This window comes from Dromaius novaehollandiae, chromosome 2 (assembly GCF_036370855.1).
Source record: "Dromaius novaehollandiae isolate bDroNov1 chromosome 2, bDroNov1.hap1, whole genome shotgun sequence".
NCBI classification, from domain to species: domain Eukaryota; kingdom Metazoa; phylum Chordata; class Aves; order Casuariiformes; family Dromaiidae; genus Dromaius; species Dromaius novaehollandiae.
The window spans coordinates 63,871,344-63,892,780 of NC_088099.1; the positions used below are offsets into that span (position 1 = coordinate 63,871,344).

Sequence of the window (21,437 nt, forward strand, 5' to 3'; positions counted from 1 at the left end):
AGCATATTTGTTTTTTAATAGTTGAAATATCTACTCTCTATCAGTGCTGAGAAAGTCTGTTAGCTCTTTTGTATTTCACCTTAGCTCCCTTTCCTCCGTGTGTATTTGACTTGCCTTGATTAATTTTAATATTGTTAATCTTGTTAGTGCCTCAGTACAGTACTTGATTGCCTTATGCAAGAGAATACTACTACTATGTTGTCAGGCTCTCTGCAACTCAGGACATGACTCTCGGTTTCTTTGGGGAAACTGATTCTGTCTTAGTGGTCAGCAGACAGAAGTAAAGGTTTTGGTCTTGGCTGTGCTAGCAGGCACCTTGAGGAGGGAGCCAGAGCTCTGTCCTAGCCTTGTTCCCTGGCTCTGCTTTCCCTTCCTGTTTGCAGAATGGAGTAGCAGGATAGCTGAATAGAGAGATTGTTTTGGTGTTAGCCTCTCCAAGAGCTGCTTACGCTGGAAACGCTATTTGTTTCTTGATGATATATTGTCACAACTCTGAAATGCTATGAGACCTTTCACCGCAGGACTTTGAAATATCTTTAAAGCATCAGTTCGTTCCAGTGTTACCATGAGGAAATTGGTACCATTTTCCATGTTTTATGGATAGATAAATGAAGCAAGGGAAAATGAAAATAAAAAATTATAAGAGACTGCAAGAACTTGACTTCTAGTTCAGTGATTAGCATGTGTAAATCTTTGACTTTGCTAGAAGTTAACTTTCATAAAACTATTGAAAAGTGGTTGGTACTTAAGATAAACAAGAGTTTTCTGTCCTTACCATATTGCTGTTTTTGACTGGCTGTCTTGGAGCCTCTGTTAATTCTTTGCTCTTTCTTAGCAATGATTGCGTTCAGCAATGATTGCGTTCAGCAATGATTGCTTCCTTGAGGAGAGTGAATTTTGGGCAAAGAACACATCTAAATGATGTGTTTCTGATACTTGTTTCTTTAGCCTTTGGCAGGATTTAAAATGTTTTTGGCTTAGTTTTTCATTATTAAACATGAATTTGTCTTCCTTGAGAAGCTGTTAATGACATTATTTTAATACTTCTTTGTGACATTGGAAATGGAATATTTCTAAATCCACTCTTGAGAAAAAATGTACGAGATGAGTGTAAAAATCTAAATGTTTCCCCCAGGGAGCCCACTGCTTTTACTTGAGCATCATGTAAATACAGCAGGATGTCCTGGGGGCTGTTGCTTGGACCAGACAAGGTTGTAAGTGCACTAGGGTGATGTAGAAACATGATTTTTAGTTCAGGAATGGAAAGGTGAATTTAATGGACTTTTCAAACTGAGAAGTTAAGTATCAGAGTTTAAGCCATGTTTTTCCTGTGTTTTTCATTAATTTTTATGAAGTTATACAAATAAAGTCTGTACTTATGAAGAGCTATCGCTATTTCTTAAGTAGAGGAGCAAAGTTGTAGATCAAGTGAAGGTCTCGAGTGAGTCTGGTTTCTTAAGTGACTTTAGTTCTATGGGCTTTTATAAGATGAGACTTTCCTCAGCAGTCATTTCGAGTGCAGAAATTTTGCATGTGTCCTTCTATTCTAAAATACACTAATGCAGCCTTTAGTATAGATACAGTTCACAAATTGCTTTTGACAAATGTGAGAAGCTCTATGGATTCCAGTTTCCCTTTTCTTATGTTTAGAGTTGTACCTCATCAACAGCATCAAAGACTGAATGAACTGTTTCTATTCAGGGACCTGTAGTGCTTGCTTAGTGACAGTTGATGGTATTTGGCACCCTGCTATTTAAATAATAATCATAATAATAATAAAAAAGCATGAGTTTTATCGCTTGTGTTGTTTCTTAAACGTGAGCCTTTTTCCTTCAGCTCCATTTTGCTTGAAGCTTTATCAGGAGATTCTACAGTATTCTAACGGGGCTTTGGTATGGACTTTCCTGAAACCTTTATTACATGGGAAGATACTGTACAATTCAAACATCAGCATGATTGACCTGGTGATAGAGAAGGTGAGTATCAAAAGAAACTAGTCTCATTTGTAACACCATCTCTGTTTATCGATCTTATTTTTGTACTTCATTTTTAAAGGTCCACTTTCAGGGTAGGTAGAAACAGTGTGATAATTACCTTTAAGAAAACTGGATTCACCCTGACCCTTGAGTTCTTACCTTGTTCCGACTTTAAGCTTAGTATTTACGTTAACTGTTGTCCTACTTGTTATAGTGGTTTCCTTTCACTGTGAAAAGGAAAATTTTGAACAAAGTCCCTTAAACAGTGTGTAAAAAGACTACACTTTTGCTAATGCGTTCTTCCTAGTGAATCATACGCGTATTGCTAGTGAACTTTTGCCAACAGCTGCTGCTTAAGATAAGAACTCTATGGGGCTACATAGGGCTGTGGAGAAGGGAAGCCCCAGGAAGGAAAATGCATTGTGTCACTGGATTGCATTTGAAAAACAAGTCACAGTACATCTTGGTTTCCTTCCTAAGTATGAACATTTTTGTCTGAGCTGCCATGTATGTGTGGTCTGAAGCAGATACTGATGTTTTGATATTACTCAACAATTTTACTGTCTCCAGTTTTGATTTGGTAGGTATTCTGTATTGAACATGCTTGTCTACAGTGACTGGTACAAGGACATTTTGGTTTGTGACTGACTGTGAGGCACTTATGTAGCAGAAGGAATGATAACATTTTAAATGCTGCTTAAAGTTCTCTGTGAATTTTGCATTTATCTTGCAAATACATGATTCTTATCCTGGAATATTTATTGAAGAATGATAATTTAGGTTCATTCAAAATCTCGAAATAGCATTACTGCTTGTAAATGGTATACAAAAAAGACTTATAACTTTAAATGAGATGCTAACTGTTTTCCATGTAAATGGAGTATATTGTGGTATCCTGACTTATACTCGAAAATGTAAGATAGTAAAAAACTAAGTGAAATGCTACATACTAGGTAGCACATACTAGATACTTGGTAGTTTCATAGCTTCTGCTATGAATCAGAAATAAGGTTTCAGTGATTTCATATTTTGCAGTTAAATAACTTAATTTGGGCAACAGACCATTTCTCTGAGTTGAATATAATTCACTTTAAAATTTTAGTCAGCTAAAAATGAAGCTCTTTTATGACTTTTATAGATGCAAATTTTATAAAGAATGAGTTGTGATAAATGATAAAAATTCCAAATCCTTTTGAATGCTTAATTGCATTCTATATTATAATGACATCGAAAATAATGCACTTAAGACATTTCTACATTATTTTGCCTATTAACAAGACAAAACCACTTTCTTAAAAGAATCTGTAAGACAGATAAATCTCCTAACATACAGTGTGTTCCTCTATAGATCTTTTAATGAAATCAAGACTGGGTAATGGAGTTCAGCATAGCAATTTACTTTAAAAGAAAATTTACTTACGTTCTTTTTTATGCTCTGGAACGAAATGAAGGTTCTGGTAGATGCTTCTAGCACAATGTCTGTTAATATTCTTAGACTCCCCGTATGTTCAATCTGCTTATTTAGGGTTCTGTGTAACCCCCTTCACCACCCACCAAAAAACCCCCCAAACCCTTAGAACTAACAAGCAATTATGGATGTTTATCTGTACATAAATATGAAACTAGTAGGAAAGCTTCTACAGCAGTTTTTTGGATTTGTTGTACTACACAAGCTTATCAATTATCGCCTGAAGAGAAACAAAGTTTAAATTCAAAATATTGGCCCAGGTATCTCAAACACAGGTACTAAAACCTAACTCTGTTGTCCTTATACAGTTGCATCTCCTACTGAAATTGGGATAGAAATTTTAACTTCCTTTAGATTATATGACCGTGTGGTAGCTCTCTACTAGAAGAAGGAAGTAGAGGATTAAAGCTGAAAAGGCCATTGATATTTGCATATTAAGATATTTTCCATGAGTTCTTCACATGGAGTATTTCATTTCAAGACTGTGTAATTAACTGTTCTTCAGAGTTGTGAGGTCCCTGGTTTTAGATCCCTAGAAGCTAACCATTTTGATGTGTAGGATAACCCCGACCATCACAGATACATGTCACAATGCTTGCCTGAGAGCAACCATGTTCAGTGATGAATGGCACTCAGGAGTTCAAAGATCAAGTCTTTGATCCCTGTTTTCATAGCAGAACTTTTGTTATTGATGGGCTGAAACTATTTCATGTTTTAAAAGACTCTCAGAATTGATCTTATGTACAAGAAATCACATTAGGAAGATTTCGTGCTATTTTCTTCTAATTGGAACAGTCAGAATGTATATATAAATATAGCAAAACAACTTAAAAGAGAGTTAGTCTACTGAATTAATTACTTTCAGTTTCCTACCTTTTTGTCCATTATAATTAGAAAATTGATGATGAGTTGAGGAAGCTGTTATTCTAAACTTGCATTGCCTGCCTGGTTTTGCATGAGCACACTTGTCAGCCTGTTAAGATGTTATTATAAAGGCAGTTAAATAAGCTCAGAATAATTTTTTTTTTCTGTGCATACATCGGGAAGAAGTTTACACATACTCAATCCAGACAGGACTACACTTGATACTCAAGACTCTAGTCAGACAGTGTGCAGCCTGGATGTTGCAAAGAATATTTATCTTAATACAAACTTTAAGGGAATTCTTATTGAACATCAAAGTCCAGCTAATTATTAGAACATAAGTTCACAGGAGTCATTTTACCAGGTTAGAATAAGGATCCATCCTACCCCAGGTCTGGTCTCTGAATTTAGCCAGCAAAGGGTACATAGGGAAGAGATGATGAACATGGTAGTACAGTGATGCTTCCCCCAAATACTGTGCCAGCTTCCAATGACTTGTGGCTCAGAGGCTTGCCGTGACTTTAGTGCCATAATTTGTTCACTTGCTTTTTGAGTATATGGAAACTCTTTGCATCTGTGGCACCTATGGTGAGATGTTGTGTATCAACAACCTCTTTCTTGTTTGCACGTTCTTCAGCTTCTCCAGAAAATTGAGGCACGCTTTCTCTTTAAAAATCCCACATTGAAACTCCTGACTATATTTATTTCTATTTTCCACTACTGTTCTTCACTGTAATTCATTATTATTTATTATAGCCGGATTAAAATTTGCTTAGTAAATATTTCAGATTTATTAGTCTGTAGTCCCTTGGTTCCCCCTGCATCTTCTTCTGTGAATAACATTGCATTTGTTATCCTTCAGTTCCCTGAAACCAAGGCAATTTTAATCAAGAGGCTACACTACAGTGAGTACTTCAACTATTTCATCCTTGAATTCTTTCAGAATTCTTGGCTGGATATTATCTAGTCCTGGAAATTAGTCATTGTTCATTTTGTTAAATTATACGACCTTTTTTTACTGCCACTTCAATTTGAGACGAATTCTCTGAAGTGTCCTCCATGTAGAAGCCTTCTGACATGGGAATTTCCCTAAGGCTACTGTGGTGAATGAGGAAGAAGAAAACCTCATGTGTTGGTTTGTTATTCCTTTCTTGTTTTCTCACCTCATACGGATTCAACTTAAGCTTTTTAAAGGATGTTTTCTAATAGATTCCCTGCTGTGTAGTGTGTTTGTGTGTATATGTGTGCATGCATATGGTCTTTCTCAAGCCTTTTTTAGATAGGCAATATGTATTTGTTCACTTTCCAATATCCTGCCTTTAATTAGTCTCTTTACTCCCTGCAGACAATTGACCCCTTGGGCTGCTGCTTTTAACTTTTTTCTAATAAGCTTCTGTATTGTATGAAGTTCATCTTTTTCAACAATCCATGATGCTGTAGTAGATTTTTTTTGGCTTTTGTTTGTATAATAAACATATTTTGGTTACTGTGGCTCTTTAAAAGTGACTTCAGGAAAAAAGTCCTTTGTGCTGGTCAAAATCAAGTCAAGAAGCACTGATATCTGAACTCTTCTGAGCTCCCTGATGTGCTGCTTCATCTAACAATTTTTAATGAAGTCTGAAAATTTGATCTCACCATGTTTCAGTGTGACCTACGCTCGCTCTGCACTGGGGGGACTGAAATCTCCCACTTCTACTGTTTGCTACACTTGCAGCCTTTTTCCTCTCCCTCAACTTGTCACCATCCTGCTTGGTCAGTGAGTTATATAATCCTAGCGTTCAGGTCTGAGATTTCAGTCCAGGGGCTTTCTGTGTTACTCTTTAACCGGAGAACTTGTTTAGCTGACTTAGTACAAAACTTTAACATTTCACATCCTTTTGGAAGGTGAACTAGGGAATCTCATTTAGCTTGAACAAGTAAATTCCTTCAGGAGAATGAAACTAGCTGCAAAGTTTCTTTAGGGGACCTACTGTGTTATGGCTGGGAGGAAAGGACAACCACAAATGTTCTCCCATATTGCCTCATTCTTAAGTGTGCCTCTTTTGGAGAGAGTGAGAGCTGAGTGCCAGTGTGGGTTTCTGCAAAAGTCACTTGAAGTACTAGGGGAAAAAACTACGTACCTTCAATAGGAATTATCACAAAAAATGTGATCCCAAATTGCAGTTTACAACTTGGTGCAGAAATTCCTTGCTGGGAAATGTCACGATCTCTACCATAATAACAACACTAGATTGTAATGGAGATATCTAGTTCTTAAATACACTTACATGACTGATGATACCAATTTAAACAAAAAGATACTGCAATATTTTCTAATCTTGAGAACACTTGTGATTTGCTAAAACAGGCTGGAATAAAATTGATGGTTGTTTACCAGTGATTGAGAGAGAAGGTATTGCTTATATTTGACTGGACAGAGGATATTTTGCTATAGTCAAGTCTTGCTCTGCAAGTGTTTTGAAAATGCAGTACTTCTGGTCAGTTGTCTTCATGGTTCAGGCCATGTTTCCAACCCTTATAATATGTACAGGCAACTTCCTGTATTGTAATACAACAACTAATAGAAGGCCCAAAAGGTCTGCAGAGACTTTATTTCAAATATGCTCCTAGCTGTCTTTCTAAAGCATCTGTATAATACTCTTTATGAAACAGACATTATAAAATAAATAGATCTTTATGATCCTTCAGGTAGGAAACAAACTCTGCAGGAAGCCTTTTCTTTGATGTGTTTGGTATTCAGAGACTGCAATAAATACTTTTCATTTCTAAGGAGGAAAAAGAAAATGTGGATGTTCTTATGGCTGACTATCAAAGTGAAATGGAAAGGAGTTGTAGAAGATCTGAAACATGCAAGTTTTTCCTGTTTCTAGAGGGTTTGCTATGCACAGTTTTTGTTTCACTTGTCTCTATCTTTTCTCTCTCTCTTTCTCTCTCTACTTTTTTCTTCTCCTCCTCCTCCTCACAGGCCAATTTCACTTTTGCTTTTGTGGAAAACTTGAAGACTTATTCTCAGACGTGGCTTAGGATGTCTGAGGTCTTTAAAAACAGTGGAAAAGGCCTCATGGTCTCTCGGCTGCAGGTTGGTGAACTGTGGGATGGCTCCCTGCTTTCCAATTGCTTGCTACATGATCTATGCAAAGTTTCCATATGTATAAAATTGACCACCTATCTGGCTATAGGTTTGAAAAGAGGTGAAAAAGAGGTAGATTTGCTTTAGATTATGAGCATACAGTGAGAAACCTTCTGAGCTGAAAATATTTAAAAGCAGTATTACCTCACTACATCCAGTATTACAAAGCAATGAGGGAAATAAAATGAGTAGGTACACCTGTGAGTTTTAAGCAGTTTAATTTTGTATGAAATAAGCAAGCAAGTTCCATAAAATATTTCATCATTTGCTTTTTCCAACAGTGTATACGGCTGATTAAAAAATTTGCTGTGGAGAGTAGTGACTGTTTTAAAAAAAAAAAACAAAAGCAAAAACAACCCCCTCCTTGTTACTAATCCCCCCTTCTATATATTTGTGAGTCCTTTTACCTTGCTTTCCCCAATAAAATGTATTTTGCTATGTTTTAATTCTAAAAACATGCATAGCTGTTGCACTGTGGGGAAAATAAGCCAATCTGGTCATGGCTCATACATCATCAGTAGAACTGTCACTTTAAGTTCAGTTAAGGAATGTTACTAGTAATCATTCATTACACTTTCAGATCCCAGGATGCTCTTGTAGAGCTAACAGTTCCCCCCCCCCCCCTTTAGAACTTAGCAAATGAGATAAAGAAGTAGAAACAATACAAAAAAAATTCCCAGATGCTAGTTTTTAAAGATGCTTATTTTACTACTGCCAGTGCTAATAGAACAATGTCCCAGAAGTCTTACAGAAAAAGAAAATGGGTTTCCATCCCAGCAGACTTACAAGAACATTAGAACTGACTCACAGTTAAAATATCTGGAGCAAAGAAAGACAGTGGGGTGTAGAGCCCTGAGGAGTATATACACTGCTGTTTATTTTAGGCATGTGGAGTTAACCTTATTAATGGGTGAAGACTGAAGACATGGAGAGGCTAAGTGACTTTTCCAGAGTCATGCGGGAAGTCTTTGTAAGGGAACTGGATGTGAATCAATAGGTATATCTTACATTTCTTAAGCAAGGATTAACATATATAACATCTAACACTTTTTATTTTAGGAAGCACTGCAAAACAATTTCATAAAACACTTTGTAGAGAGTCACTTGAATATTGACATGGGAAAGCTTATTGAAGAGATGCAAGCATATGGTACGTATTTGAAAGTGCATGCACCAATTACCTCATTAGACTTTGTAAGTCTACTTACCTTAAACTTAGAACTGTTTAGGTGAAATTGAGTGTTGTCCATACTTAGATGATACTAAAATACTGGTCTTTAAATTCTCTTGCTGAATTAGTCTCAAATATTTCTATTTTTTAAAATTTTTCCTGAAGGACTGGATCATTTCCATTTTAGACTATTAAAAGACCTGAAATATTGAATTGCAAATTTGGTAACAAGTTGGAAGTGGTGAACTGTCATGGAGGAGCTATTAATATAGGAGCTATATTTAAGAGGAGGGAAGGGAGATGTGATCTTGGTAGCTACAGTTCTGTTAGGTAGTAGTAAATTTTGGTAGTAAACTTTTAAGGAAATATATACTTTAAATGGAAATAAATAAAAAATTGGAATGGATGCAGTGTGTTTTTAATCAAGATGAGCCAAAGCTGTCTGTATCTTTCTCCTTTTACCAAGAATTAGTTGTGCGTGATCTCCCTGAATCTCAGGAAGGCATGAGATATGATACTGTCAGGCCTGGGCGCAACTCAGCACAGCTCCCACAGGAAGGGGGAAGCCCCCTAATATCCCTTCTTGGGACTGTCTGACGGCATCCCCTGGCAGGGCTGCCTGCGGCTGCACCCTCTCTACGTTGGCCTGGATCCCTGCTGGCCAAACCCCTGGGAGCGGGGAGGACGTGCTTGGGACCTGATAGGTATCACAGGGGAAACTTTATATTGGAGGAGATGAGGGGGTGGTTATGAGTAATTTTAGAAATGCAGGGACTAAAACAAACAAAAAAAAGATGAAGGATTATACTGGAAAGTTAAGTTACTTAAAGATTTTTAGAGAATTTGATGATAAAAAAAGATGATAAAAAGTCCCTTTATCATTAAGTAAAATGCTACTTAACCTTGCTGCTGATATTGTTGGAAGGAACTGTCCATGCAAAGGCATATTCTAAACTCTTTTAAGAGCAGCTCATGAACTCAGAGAGAAGTTGGGTGAAGTGTCCTAATAGAAAGTATGAAGTCATACAATAAGGAAGCTGGGTGATTCTCAGAAGAGGGTAACAGTAGAAATGAGACATCTGTGTAGCTTGTTATCAGTGAGTATTAGGATAGTTATGAACCAAGCACAAATCTGTTCCAGTGACTTGATGGAGACAGGCTGTGATGAGCTCTCTTGTGCCTCCATGAAGGGGCTGTATGGCCCTTATGGCTAGGAAAAAAAGATCTTTACAGCAATACAGATTATGCCTAGACTTCATTCTTTATCTGTAGAGCAGAAATAATAAAAGTTACATACCTGAAGTGCAATTTATGTTGGATGTAGGTACCTCTCCCTAAGGAGGAGATGCCCCAAATCCATGGAAACTCCTGAGTACTTGTAAATGCTGATTTTTACTCTGTCTTAAATTCTCCAATGGCCCCGAGTTGGCACCATCAAGGTTGGCATGAAGTTCATAATTTTTCCTTTTGCACCTATAGGATATGAGATTTCACTGAAACTGGCCTTGATTTGAAGGCTATGGTTGAAGGCTTTCACTAGGTGTGCACACTTTCACTAAGAAACATGGAAAGGAGTGTGCAGAATTTAATCCAGAAAGAAAGAGATCTGTACTCGATATTCTTAGGCTGAGGGGTTCAAACTTATATTGACAATCTCTTAGGGAGATTGGCTTAACTATTGAACTGTAAGCTAGTCTGCGTCAGGCACTGTTCATATCTCGGGTTAAAGCTGGACCACGATAGAGTTAAAATAAAAACAAAATCATACAATTGGAAAAATAGCAAGAGGGAGAAAGAATAAGTCTTTTAACCCATAAGGCCTACTGGAAACATGTCTGTCTCCATATATTAGTTGAGTAATAGATGGATTTCTTTTGTATAGGTTTAACATAGGGAACTGTGTGATAGGTTATGGGCAAATAATAATTCATTAAGTAGATAACAGGATCTCCTGAGTTGTCAGGTCTGTCTTTACCAATGGAAACAATGTTGTCACAGAAATCTGTGTGTATGTTTGTCAAACTGTGGCTTTTGAACTGAATTTAAGGACATTTGTCAATATTAAAGAAATGGTTAATAATGCTGGATGGTGAATACAGGAAATCATTTAAGTAGAATAGCTTACTTAACTAAAACTTCTTAATTTTATTGTTATACAGTCAAAATCAACATCATATAAAAAATAAAAATCAATACAGGCTATAGATCACAACAGCATGCCTGCCGTTGTGCAACTGATCTTGGTCCATCTCATACAAATCAGACCTCAGACTGTTCTGTGCCAAGGCACTGTTCTGCACTAATACTTTGATTGCACTTTTTACAAATTAATTTTGTCATTTTGCTTTTTGAAAAATGATGATGCCTTCTTATTTTTATGTTGTTTTTGTTAGTGTTTGTGCTTTTTGATCATTTTTTAGTCTATAATCATGTACAGCTGTTACTGTAAACCTCTGTTCTTATGCTTTTTTTAAATTTCATTACTTTTAAACTGCATCAGTGTTTTAGTTTTGTAATTATCTTGCTTGGATCCAATTGAAGTCATGAATATATCCACATATGTTATTGGTTTTACCACTCACAGTCTGTTTACTTCTATCCAAAGCTCAAGTTTTCTAAAATCACCTAATCTGTGTGATTATGTATTTGTCTTGCCAGTAAAGCAAATATTCCCTTGGTCTTTTACATTTTCACTCACATTAAGCTGGCTTCTAATTATGCTTAAATCCTAGGTGTTTGTGTCTGTGTATCTTTTTTTACTTCACCATAATGCTATAAATGTGGTTAACTGTTGTAGTGATGTTTTATTTGCCCTGCTACTCCTATTGGAAAAGTGTCCTGGGACACTGCATTATATAGAACTGTTCCATCTGTTCTATAAAATGATCATATGATATCATTATAAAATGACCTGTCGAATTTATCAAATTCTAAACCTATGTTTTACAGGGTTAGTGTGTCAGTTTTGCTCAGTGGGTGGTGTTTTTTTGTTTTTTCTTTTTTTTTTCTTTTTTTTTTTTTGGTAGGGAGGGTGTTTATTTTTGAAAACTCATCTTTTTTTTTAAACTAGCCTCCAACTAAACTCCATTTCTCTAGTCTTGCTTTCCAACTTGGCAACTTTCAATACCTTCCTGTGTTTAACCAATTTTACATAATCCGTGTCCTGCTAGGGCTTGCGAGCTCCTTGCTGAGAGCAGTCCTTATGAACCTCTCAGGAGACAGGTATGCTGCAGACTCTTCTTCTTGTCTCCTGTTTCCTGAGTCCCTATCTTCTTCTTCAGTGATGTCTCCCAGATGTGCACTGTTTTTGCTCCCAAGGAATCTTCCCTTACAAAGGGCTCCATGTGACCTTGGATGTAGCAGTCAGGATAAAAACAAGCAGCCTTCCTTCATGCTACTGCTCTGCTGCCTTTATTTTAATGAAATGGTTTTGTATGTATAGAAAGCTGGAAGCAAACAAATAGCTTTAACATCATCACTGAAAGCTATGCCTCAACTGAAATCGCCTGATAACTAGAAACTTCCTTCTAACTTCCAACCTAAATTCATTCATGGCCAGTTTATTCCAATTTATTCTTCTTGCAACCTTTTGCTTAAAAAGCTCTTCTACCTAGTAGTTTTATAGAAAACAGTTATATTCCCTCCCCATTACTTAATTTATAGGTTAAACAAGCTAAGTGGGAGGTGAAGGCCAAGTTCATTTTTCATGAAATTAATATTATTAGTATTTAATTATATTTTATATATATTATATTAATTAGTATTAATATAAAAGCAGCTCTGCCAAGTTTGTTATTTGCAATTGCTACATTTATAAATGAGAAAAATACAAGATGGGCAATCTTAGATATTTATATTCTAAATTTCTAAATATTTCTATATATTCTAAAACTTCCCCAATGGTTGTATGTGTTCACATATTCAGATATTATTTCTATACCATTGTATAGAGGTTCATGCGGATTTTAAAATATGGTACGTCACTTTCAGAAGCATTTAATTGTGCCTTGCTTCAAGCAAGCAGTAAACCAATATGCTAAAAATGTAAATGTTAAGTCACGAGAGAGATGATCATTTTAAGTTAACTTTTGATTTATTTCAACTTAAGGTCTTATAAAGATCAGCTGATGAAGTCTCTGGTGATTATTATTTTTTTTCCCCCCTTTGTGTCTGTGTATGTGTATATGTGCATATGCATGCATATATACGATTATAATTTTATGTAATATATATGAAAACGTAATTCTATTATTTAGGGTTAATATTAGAAATATTCTGTTCTCTGATCCTGCAATACAAGTGCCAGCATATGTATTTCCTTTATCTTCCTGAAGGACAGTGGTAAATAGACATATATAATACCTATACTTGGTGCTGTTTTCTCTCAGCCCGTGGATGAACCCTATCATTACTTGCTTTTCTTCTGAGGTCTAGACTATCAGTTCCTCTACTGCCTCTCCTCATGATCTTTCTTTATCTCTTGCTGGTAATGCTGCCTCTTGTCAAGACTACCCCATGCATGTTTCCATTTATTTGCCTTCCTGCTGTAATATTTGCTGTGCTGCGTAACTGAGTAACGTCTGTGATCCAGGATCTATCACCACTGTTAGCGAGGGGGGGAAGGGGATCATCACCTATCCTTTTTATGCCTATACGTTCAAGTGAGTCTTGAAAAACTAAGGAAGAAACCTTGCACTGGATATTCTATAGCTTGTTTATTACCTGAGAAATTTGGATGTTTCTATGACATTCAGATGAATTAAGATTGTTTCTAGCTGATGCTATCCTGATTATTTCCTCAAATGTTAAGGACAAATCTCTAAGAATGGATTGAGGTCTGAACTCCTCCAAAGGTTCAGTGTTTTTGGAACCTAAGCCTTGGTGCAGCATGTACCTTCACGTTGGATCCATAAATAAGATCCAGGTTGGAATGGAGAGGTTCTAGTTTTATTGCTTTTTAAATGTAGGGCTTCAATCTACGTGCTTATGTCCTATGTGACAATCTGCTTGAAACTTTAGCCATGGTGAGGAGGTAAGAACCGGCCAATGTATCACTAGAAGAAAAAGGCAGATGCCTGTTGTGGGATGTTCCAAATGGAATAATTCTCTCACATTTAGGAGAGTAGTTATGGCAGGGTAAGGATATGTTATACTTCCTATAACTTTGTGGACATAAGTTGTTTTTTTTTTTTTTTAATGGAACTTCTTACTTGTTCTTTTGCTCTGAAATTTAAAGGAAATGTAGCTGAGGACATGTAAAAGCCCCTGAATCACAAAGAACTATGCTTCCATAAGATCACACTAATATTCCTATGCATTTGAAAACTGTTCCCTAAATGTCTTATTTACAAAGGTTATTTATTCATGCCGGATGTGCAGGAGAGAACATACCTTTCTGTTCTGTTTAATTCATTAAAACTGAGGCACTTCAATTTATTTCCTCTTAGAAACTATGATGCACGAGATGCTCAAGAGCTCAGCAGCTAAACAGATTGACCTGTTGTCTCAGCTCTTAGTAAATATCTCTTCCTGTGTATTACTGGATCGTTTCCAGCCTTTTGAATCTGTTGAGAAATTGGAGGAGAAGGCTCGTGAGCTGATGCAGCAAAATAATTTTTTGGCTAGTAAGTATCTTATTTAAAATATATATTGACAGAAAATATCAGACTGTAGAAATGTCATTGTTTGTGTTTCTTGTTATGTTTGGTTAAGCTTACGCAACTTCAAAGAATATATTGAAGCACATATAATATGGGCAAAATCGTGCCCATTTACCTTATACAGATATTTCCCAACATCTGAGTGCTATAAAATATGCAGATAAGACCAACTATATTTTTGTTTTATTTGTGCAGTTCCAAAATGAATTCTTGGAGTCTGTTATTTCTAACGAAATACGGAAAAGAAGAATCATAAACATTTAAATAGAATAAAAAGAATTGAAAAATATACACTAGTGAGGAAATTGGACTACTTATTATGACAAAAGCACTTCATTTTTCTCCTTTTGCATTTTAATTTTCATATTCTTTGGCTTTACAAAAAGGAAGAAAAGATTTTTTTTCAAGTTTCATTCTTAAACAAACACCTCAGAGAAATTGTTTATTCAGAGTAAATTAATTCTTAAACAACTAATGTTATTTCTTTTCCTCCCTGGGATTACACATTATCCTTTTCCTGCATTACATCCTTATTGGCTGAAAATCAATTAATTGCACTGAGAAGAAGAGATTAAAAGACAAAAATGTTGTTGTTATACGCATTCTCTTCTTGTGTGAAATGCTTTTAAAGTTGCATGTAGCCTTTCCTAAAGAAAGCAAACAATACTGCCTCCGTTTAGGTCAGTATAACATGTGCCATATTTCCCCCCCCCCCCCCCCCCGAATTGTTTTGTTTCGTTTTATTGTCTCCCTGGACTCCTTCACAACAGAAATCATATCAAAACATTTTGAGAGAATGAAACATTAAAACTGTACTAAAGCAGTATGTAAGAATAACACTCAGATAGTTTGGACTTCTGTGCCTTTTCTGTCACCTATGCAGTCCATGCCCTTGCAGAGGGTGGAAATAGCCACCCTGCATCAGTATAAAGTCACAGACCATGCCATGGGAGAAAGAGAGCTGCTCCAGAGTATCTTTGTAGGGAATGAAATTGCTTGACCCTTGAAGGGAAGAAACTGATGGACAGATCCTGGCCTGCAGGAAATTGAATTGTCATGCGCTGTAGATCCATTTTGTGCCCACTTGCATAGGGGAGGATCATATGCCAGCATACATCTTGCTTACTTTCAAGACTCTGAAAGGGTCCTAATGTGTTCAATATATCAATATTGCATGTTCAGATGTAGGCGTATATTCCTTTCCATGGTAAGATGTGAAACTGTAGCTGAGTTTTTCCTTGTTTTCTTTGTTCGCAACCTTCATAGCTTCGTGAAACTTCTTAGAAAATTAATTGTTTGCAGAAATGCTGAAATGTATTTGGCTAGTTGAAAAAATAAGCTGTACAGTAAAGACTAATCTATGATTTTTGTCTTTTTGAGAGCCAGGTGGTAGATGAGAGATCTCCCTCCTTTTCTAAGGAAAAAAGATCAACTTTTCATATTCATCAAGTAGTCCTAAAATGTCTCGGTCATCCAGTAGGAAAATAGAGTCAATTTACTATATTTGACTTCATCTTTGCAGCTACAGATAAAGCTTTCATCCACATTTCTTTTTACAGAGCTAGAGAAAATAAACATGTGAATTATGCTGTGTTAAGCCAGCAGTTATTTAATTAACTCTGAAATAAAATGTTGGAGTCAATTTTAGTGGGTTAGTACTTTTTTCTTTTTCAGCCACTTCCAGGGTGGTTATGTTTTGGACAAATTTTGTGGTAGCTGGTTTGATGATGGACTTGAGATCAGTCCCCCCAAATGTATTAAATTTGGATAAAAAGAAAATAAGCTGAAATTCCAAAAGCTAAATCACAGAAGGGATTTTCTCAGATAAAAAGGGTCACTGCAAACTCATTTATCATGTGATTAAATATGAATGTAAAAGAAATTGTCTCTGTATGAAACCTACCATTTTTGGGTGTAGGCCAAGAAAGCAGTGTACTTTAAAAAGGCCTGTTCTGACAGATGAGTATATCTTACTGTGATTTGACAGTTGGCCATGAGTTAGCTATGTAAAACAAACAAACAAACAACCCCCCCCAACCCCCCCCCCCAAATTAATTATATAAGCTTGAGAATTACGTGCTTTTCCTTCTTGTGTCAGGTATCATCTTCAACGTGCCAAACAACAAGACACAAGATTCTAGAAGTCTTCCACAACACATTTCATATACAATTAGGACCAGCGTTCTCTATAGCATGAGAACAGATTTGATGAAAAACCCAATGTGGAAATCTCATCCCCAGAACTTGCCAGCTGATGGGTTTAAATACAACCATATCTTTATTCCTCTACAAGACATGATTGAAAGGGCAATTATTTCGGTACACACTGGGACAGATACCTCAGAGCCAGCAATTCAGGTGCAAGCCATGCCTTACCCTTGTCATACCAGTGATTTGTAAGTAAATTTTCTGCTTTTTCAATCCAATATATTATTAGGTTAGCACTGAGTTGGCTGGAGGACTTGGAAAGCCACTGGTTTTTTGCAGTGGGTGAATGCATATCCTGGCATAGGATTGAACCAGTGTGTCTGGTACCTAAATGTCACACTATAAGGAATGTTGTTGAGGAGATGTGTCCACAACACACTATGTAAGCTCTATCCAGCAAGTGACCCCTTACAGGCTGTTTACAGCTATGCTGTGGAGTAGCCTGCTGGATAGAGGCAGTGTCAATGTTTTGTGAAACTATCTTAAAGCATGATAAGAAACTCACTTTCCATCCTCAGCTATCCTGTGCACAAACAGAATTGGCCCCTGGTTATGTGATGAAATATAGTGTAAAGGTGATGTGAGCAAAAGAAAAAGTGTGGGGTGGTTCTGTGTAAAACCATCATAACACCTGGAGTATCACTATGTAAATTTATTGACTGGTGAGAAATCTGTTCCAATGAAGCAAAAGTTGACTGGCTCATGATGCTCCTGACTCTCCAGATGTGTTCATTTGCATTTGACACAAATCTGAATTTTGTATTACTATGAACGGAGGCTCATCACCCCAGAGAGGGATTATGTGAATTTTACTATTGATGTATGTTAACATAAAATTATAGTACTATTACATATACTTAGCTAGTTGCATGAAAAATAAATAAGCAAATTACCTAACCTGAACAAAAATAAATCTTATTGTTCATCTCAAATCTCACTATTCTATGAGTACTTTGAGAATAGTCCTAGTATTAACGTATTAACATTCTGCTTAAAAATGTTTTACCTTTAGGGCTGACAACTATGCAATTTTTTATAGATTCTTGAACAATATAGGTTTTTTTTTCCCACTTATGATGATGTTAACATGGATGGTTTCTGTTGCTCGTATGGTTCGCACGTTGGTTTATGAAAGAGAAATTCACCTCGAAGAGGTAAGAGAAAGCTAAGCCTCTGAAATTGAAATCGCTTTAATAGCGTGTACTGAAATACACAACTTAAACTTTGAGGTACTTTTGAGTACTCACAATCCAACTATATTTGTTTTCACTTGTTTCCTCTGGGTAGTAAGTTCAAGTCCTAGCTGCCAACTCAGATTCACAAGATTATTGCTGTGAGTTTAACATCAGTCTTCTTAGTAAACAAACGTTTTCCCTGACATAAAAGAAAGCAACAAGGAAAGGATTCGTAAAATTTGCAGCTGGAATTTGTTATTTGGAATGAGTCCTGGTGGTTTGAGAGTCTGTTCTTCATAGATGCTTCATGCATTTAACTGCTGCTGTGTCCATCCATAGCTAAGCATACCCTGCAGAATTATAATTAGAATGATATTTATTTTGGACTCTTTCATGTTTTGCTCTCTTTCAGAGCAACTATGTATGGCCTAATCTGATAATCTGTCCTGAACCAAATTAAAAATTTGCCATGTACTTCATGGAATTATCAGAAATACAAGGAATGGTGACACAGGAAAAAGGAGACAAAACTATTTACTTATGTCAATGGCAAGTCTCAGCAGGTGCTAAGCAAATAGGATTTTTTTTATGATATATTTTCTGTAAGGATAAATATAACTTTTTTTTTTTTTTGAAGAATTATGCTGCTCTTTATGCTACTGGAATCTTTTTCTGAATCTAGGAAACTATCTAATTTCTCTAAACTTTTCCTTGTAAGATAGGCCTCTTTTTTTGGAATGTTTTAAAATATTAACTCAATATTGTCTGAAAAGTGCATTTTGATCACTTTATGAAGAATTCTTCAGAAGTAGTATTACTGCATTTCCAAATGCTGTTTTTAAAAAATAGAGGGGTGATATCTCATATCTGGTTAAATTATCATTTTGATGATAATGCATACAGGTTTACAAACATATTCAAGATTTAGCAGAAGTTTTTCTACCCACACTTAAAAAAAAAAAAAAAGAAAAGAAAAGAAGAAGAGAGAGAGAAATGACTGAGAAGAACACTTGTTTATACAGTAGGTATGTTCAATACTTTTTAGAGTGTGTGAAGGCAGTCTCCCTACTGGAGGATCCTGTAATTTCGCATCTGGTTCTGCAACCCCATGCAAAAAGAGTGTTGTGGCTGAGCACAGGGATTTCTCATGCTTATATGTGATAAGTTCAGAGGCAGATCTTGTTCAGAACTGAGCTTTAGATCTGGAAGACAGCAGCAGAAGAGAGCCCAGAAAAAGGGAAAGGAGGCAAGTAATTCAAGATGAAGACAGCATTGCCCTTTGGGGAACTAGTAGTGTCTTGGTAGTGACATGTTTTGCTTAAAAAGAAAAAAAAAAAAAAGAAAAGAAAAGAAAGTATCCCAACTTTAAGATGTCTTTGCTATATTGTCTTGCAGTATATGAAGACAATGGGTGTACATCCAGCCATTCATTTCTTGGCTTGGTTTCTGGAGAATGTCATTGTGCTCATGATAAGCAGCTGTGCTCTAGTCGTCATTTTAAAAGCGAGTGGAATCTTTGCTTACAGCAACAGCTTCCTCATCTTCCTTTTCCTCCTGGATTTTGGAGTGGCAGTTGTTATGTTTAGCTATCTTTTGGGAGCATTTTTTCGCAATGCCAATACAGCAGCTCTGTGCACCAGCCTTGTGTATATGATCAGTTTTTTACCCTACATAGTTTTGTTGGTCCTGCAAAACCAGTTGAGTTTTGCCAACCAGATTGTTATAGTAAGTATTTCTTTTCCTTTTCTAATCTCTTCCTTCTCCAAGCATATTATGCAGTTCCATAGTTTTGAAAACGTAGAATATAATTTACTGATTTTGTCCCAGGTTTCTGTTTTGCTTTTGTGTTTCACTTAAAATAGGTGACTGCTTATTACATACCCTACTGAGAAGTATTGTTTTGAACATAGAAAGGAATTGGAAGTAAATTTTCAGCAAAACTTTGTAAATCTACAGAAAATATAAGAAAGTCGCATTCCCAATATGCTCATAAAGTCTTAATTTTTTGGCCTCAAAATAATTTGTAAGAATATTGTTCTCTCAAGCACACCTGATAACATGCCACTGACGGAAGACATTAGCTATTTGAAGGAAAACAAGCAGTTATTCAGTAAATAGTATGGCAAGATGTTTTGAATCAGAGTGGTAATCTAGAGGGCATCTTGCTTTAGCTGTGTAACAGCTGATCTGGCAGTATACATTAATCTGAATAATCTGTCCAAAGCCTCTCATTTTTGGTCTAGAACAAATTGTACAAGCTAGTGTCATTGCTGTGTTTGCTCATGCAGTGTCTTTCTTATGCTGCAGTTTGATATGTGTACCAAATATTTTAGATGCACTTTCTCCTGAAAAGGAGATCTAAAGTTCAGATGAATCTTGTACGCTGAAGCTATGGGTTGCAATTGCTGCAGCTGCAGGGAAAGCTGGGGATGACTAATTGACTTAGGGCAATTATCTGATTGTAGACACAACCTGTGTCTACACATACAGCCTTAGGTTACTTCATGTCAATCAGCAGTAGATGGGGTGTACACTTGTACCTGCTTCAAATCCTAACACAGGATTTTACTGTTAAGTAGAAGCAGAGCTGTATTCTATATGTAAATATTTGCTAGTTTTAACCTTGCAAGATTTGTGTAGGAATCCAGCCCTTCTGCTGTTGAATCTATTTTAGACTATTCTGATCTCTTCAGGAATTTGATTTTCCATTGAGTACAATGGGGATGAGATCAGGAATTTATCTACTTGTTATCTGTTTTATGCAGTCTGAGGTACCTGTTACTTAGGCATCAATTCTTCCATGTTCTCTCCAGTTTTATGTATGCCATAAGCTGTTTTATGTCTTTGCACTGTCTTAACATAGCATATCCCTGATTGGGGCATCCAGCTATCGCTGTTACGTAATGCAAACCTATACTTCATGCTTAATGACTCTACTCTTTTAAAAGAAAACATATGTAACATCAAATTAAGCTGATTAAACAATTCATGCTGCATAAAATAATGGAAAAAAGCTGGCCTGCTTTACATCGTGTTAGTATTATGCATTATATGTTTTCAATATGTAGTAGATTTGTGCTGGTCTATAACTTGTGGTAAAATTAAATAATGCTTTCCAATATTAACTAAGTCAGTGGAGCTCTTTAAAGTGCAGTGAATATTACTGTAGTATGTGGGGGGAGTATTGTTAAAATATGAAAGGAAAAAACGACCATTAGCCTATGTGAAACAGTAAACTGTTTTCTGCTTGCTTTTTAATATTGCAAGTTATTTTATTTTATGGAACTTGTTAATGAAATGTTTTATTTGATGTTCACATCCTGTTTCTCCTCTGATGTTGTAGTGTCTTCTGTCTACAACTGCCTTTGGGCAAGGAATATTTTTCATTACGTTCTTTGAGGGCCAAGAAGTAGGTAAGCTCTCCAGTTAGAGAAAAGCTTTGTAATTATGCGTTCAAGTAATTACATTTGGAAATGTTTCCCATTTTCTTGTTCTGAAAAAAGTCTCTAATCATGAGTGAGCAGCACAGAGCATGAGGGAGGAGAAAAACCTTTTTAATGCCCATCGAAGCAAGCCAACCTTGTATCACTGTTTCTAACAGTTTCTAGCAGGTGGACACAAAAAAAGCTTTGTGAAAAACTGTTTTTCTCAACAATTGTAGAAGAAGACTTTTGGAAAAAATATTGCGACCTGCTGTACTGCAAAGTAGCATTTTGCTGCTTTTTAGAAAAAATGTAATGCTTATATAAATCTATGATTTAATTACTTTTATTTTACTTTTCAGA

General features: G+C 36.1%; 1 protein-coding gene across 1 annotated transcript in view; it reads left to right on the forward strand.

The window, feature by feature from the left end:
- The window catches only part of ABCA13 (ATP binding cassette subfamily A member 13), a 200,992-nt gene that overhangs the window by 64,589 nt on the left and 114,966 nt on the right, over positions 1 to 21,437 (forward strand). The window contains exons 26-33 of the mRNA XM_026102320.2: positions 1,837 to 1,976; positions 7,274 to 7,387; positions 8,498 to 8,588; positions 14,057 to 14,233; positions 16,368 to 16,665; positions 17,517 to 17,631; positions 19,048 to 19,377; positions 20,996 to 21,065. Of these exons, the coding sequence (XP_025958105.2) occupies positions 1,837 to 1,976; positions 7,274 to 7,387; positions 8,498 to 8,588; positions 14,057 to 14,233; positions 16,368 to 16,665; positions 17,517 to 17,631; positions 19,048 to 19,377; positions 20,996 to 21,065 (1,335 nt within the window). The remainder of the gene's footprint in view (positions 1 to 1,836; positions 1,977 to 7,273; positions 7,388 to 8,497; positions 8,589 to 14,056; positions 14,234 to 16,367; positions 16,666 to 17,516; positions 17,632 to 19,047; positions 19,378 to 20,995; positions 21,066 to 21,437) is intronic.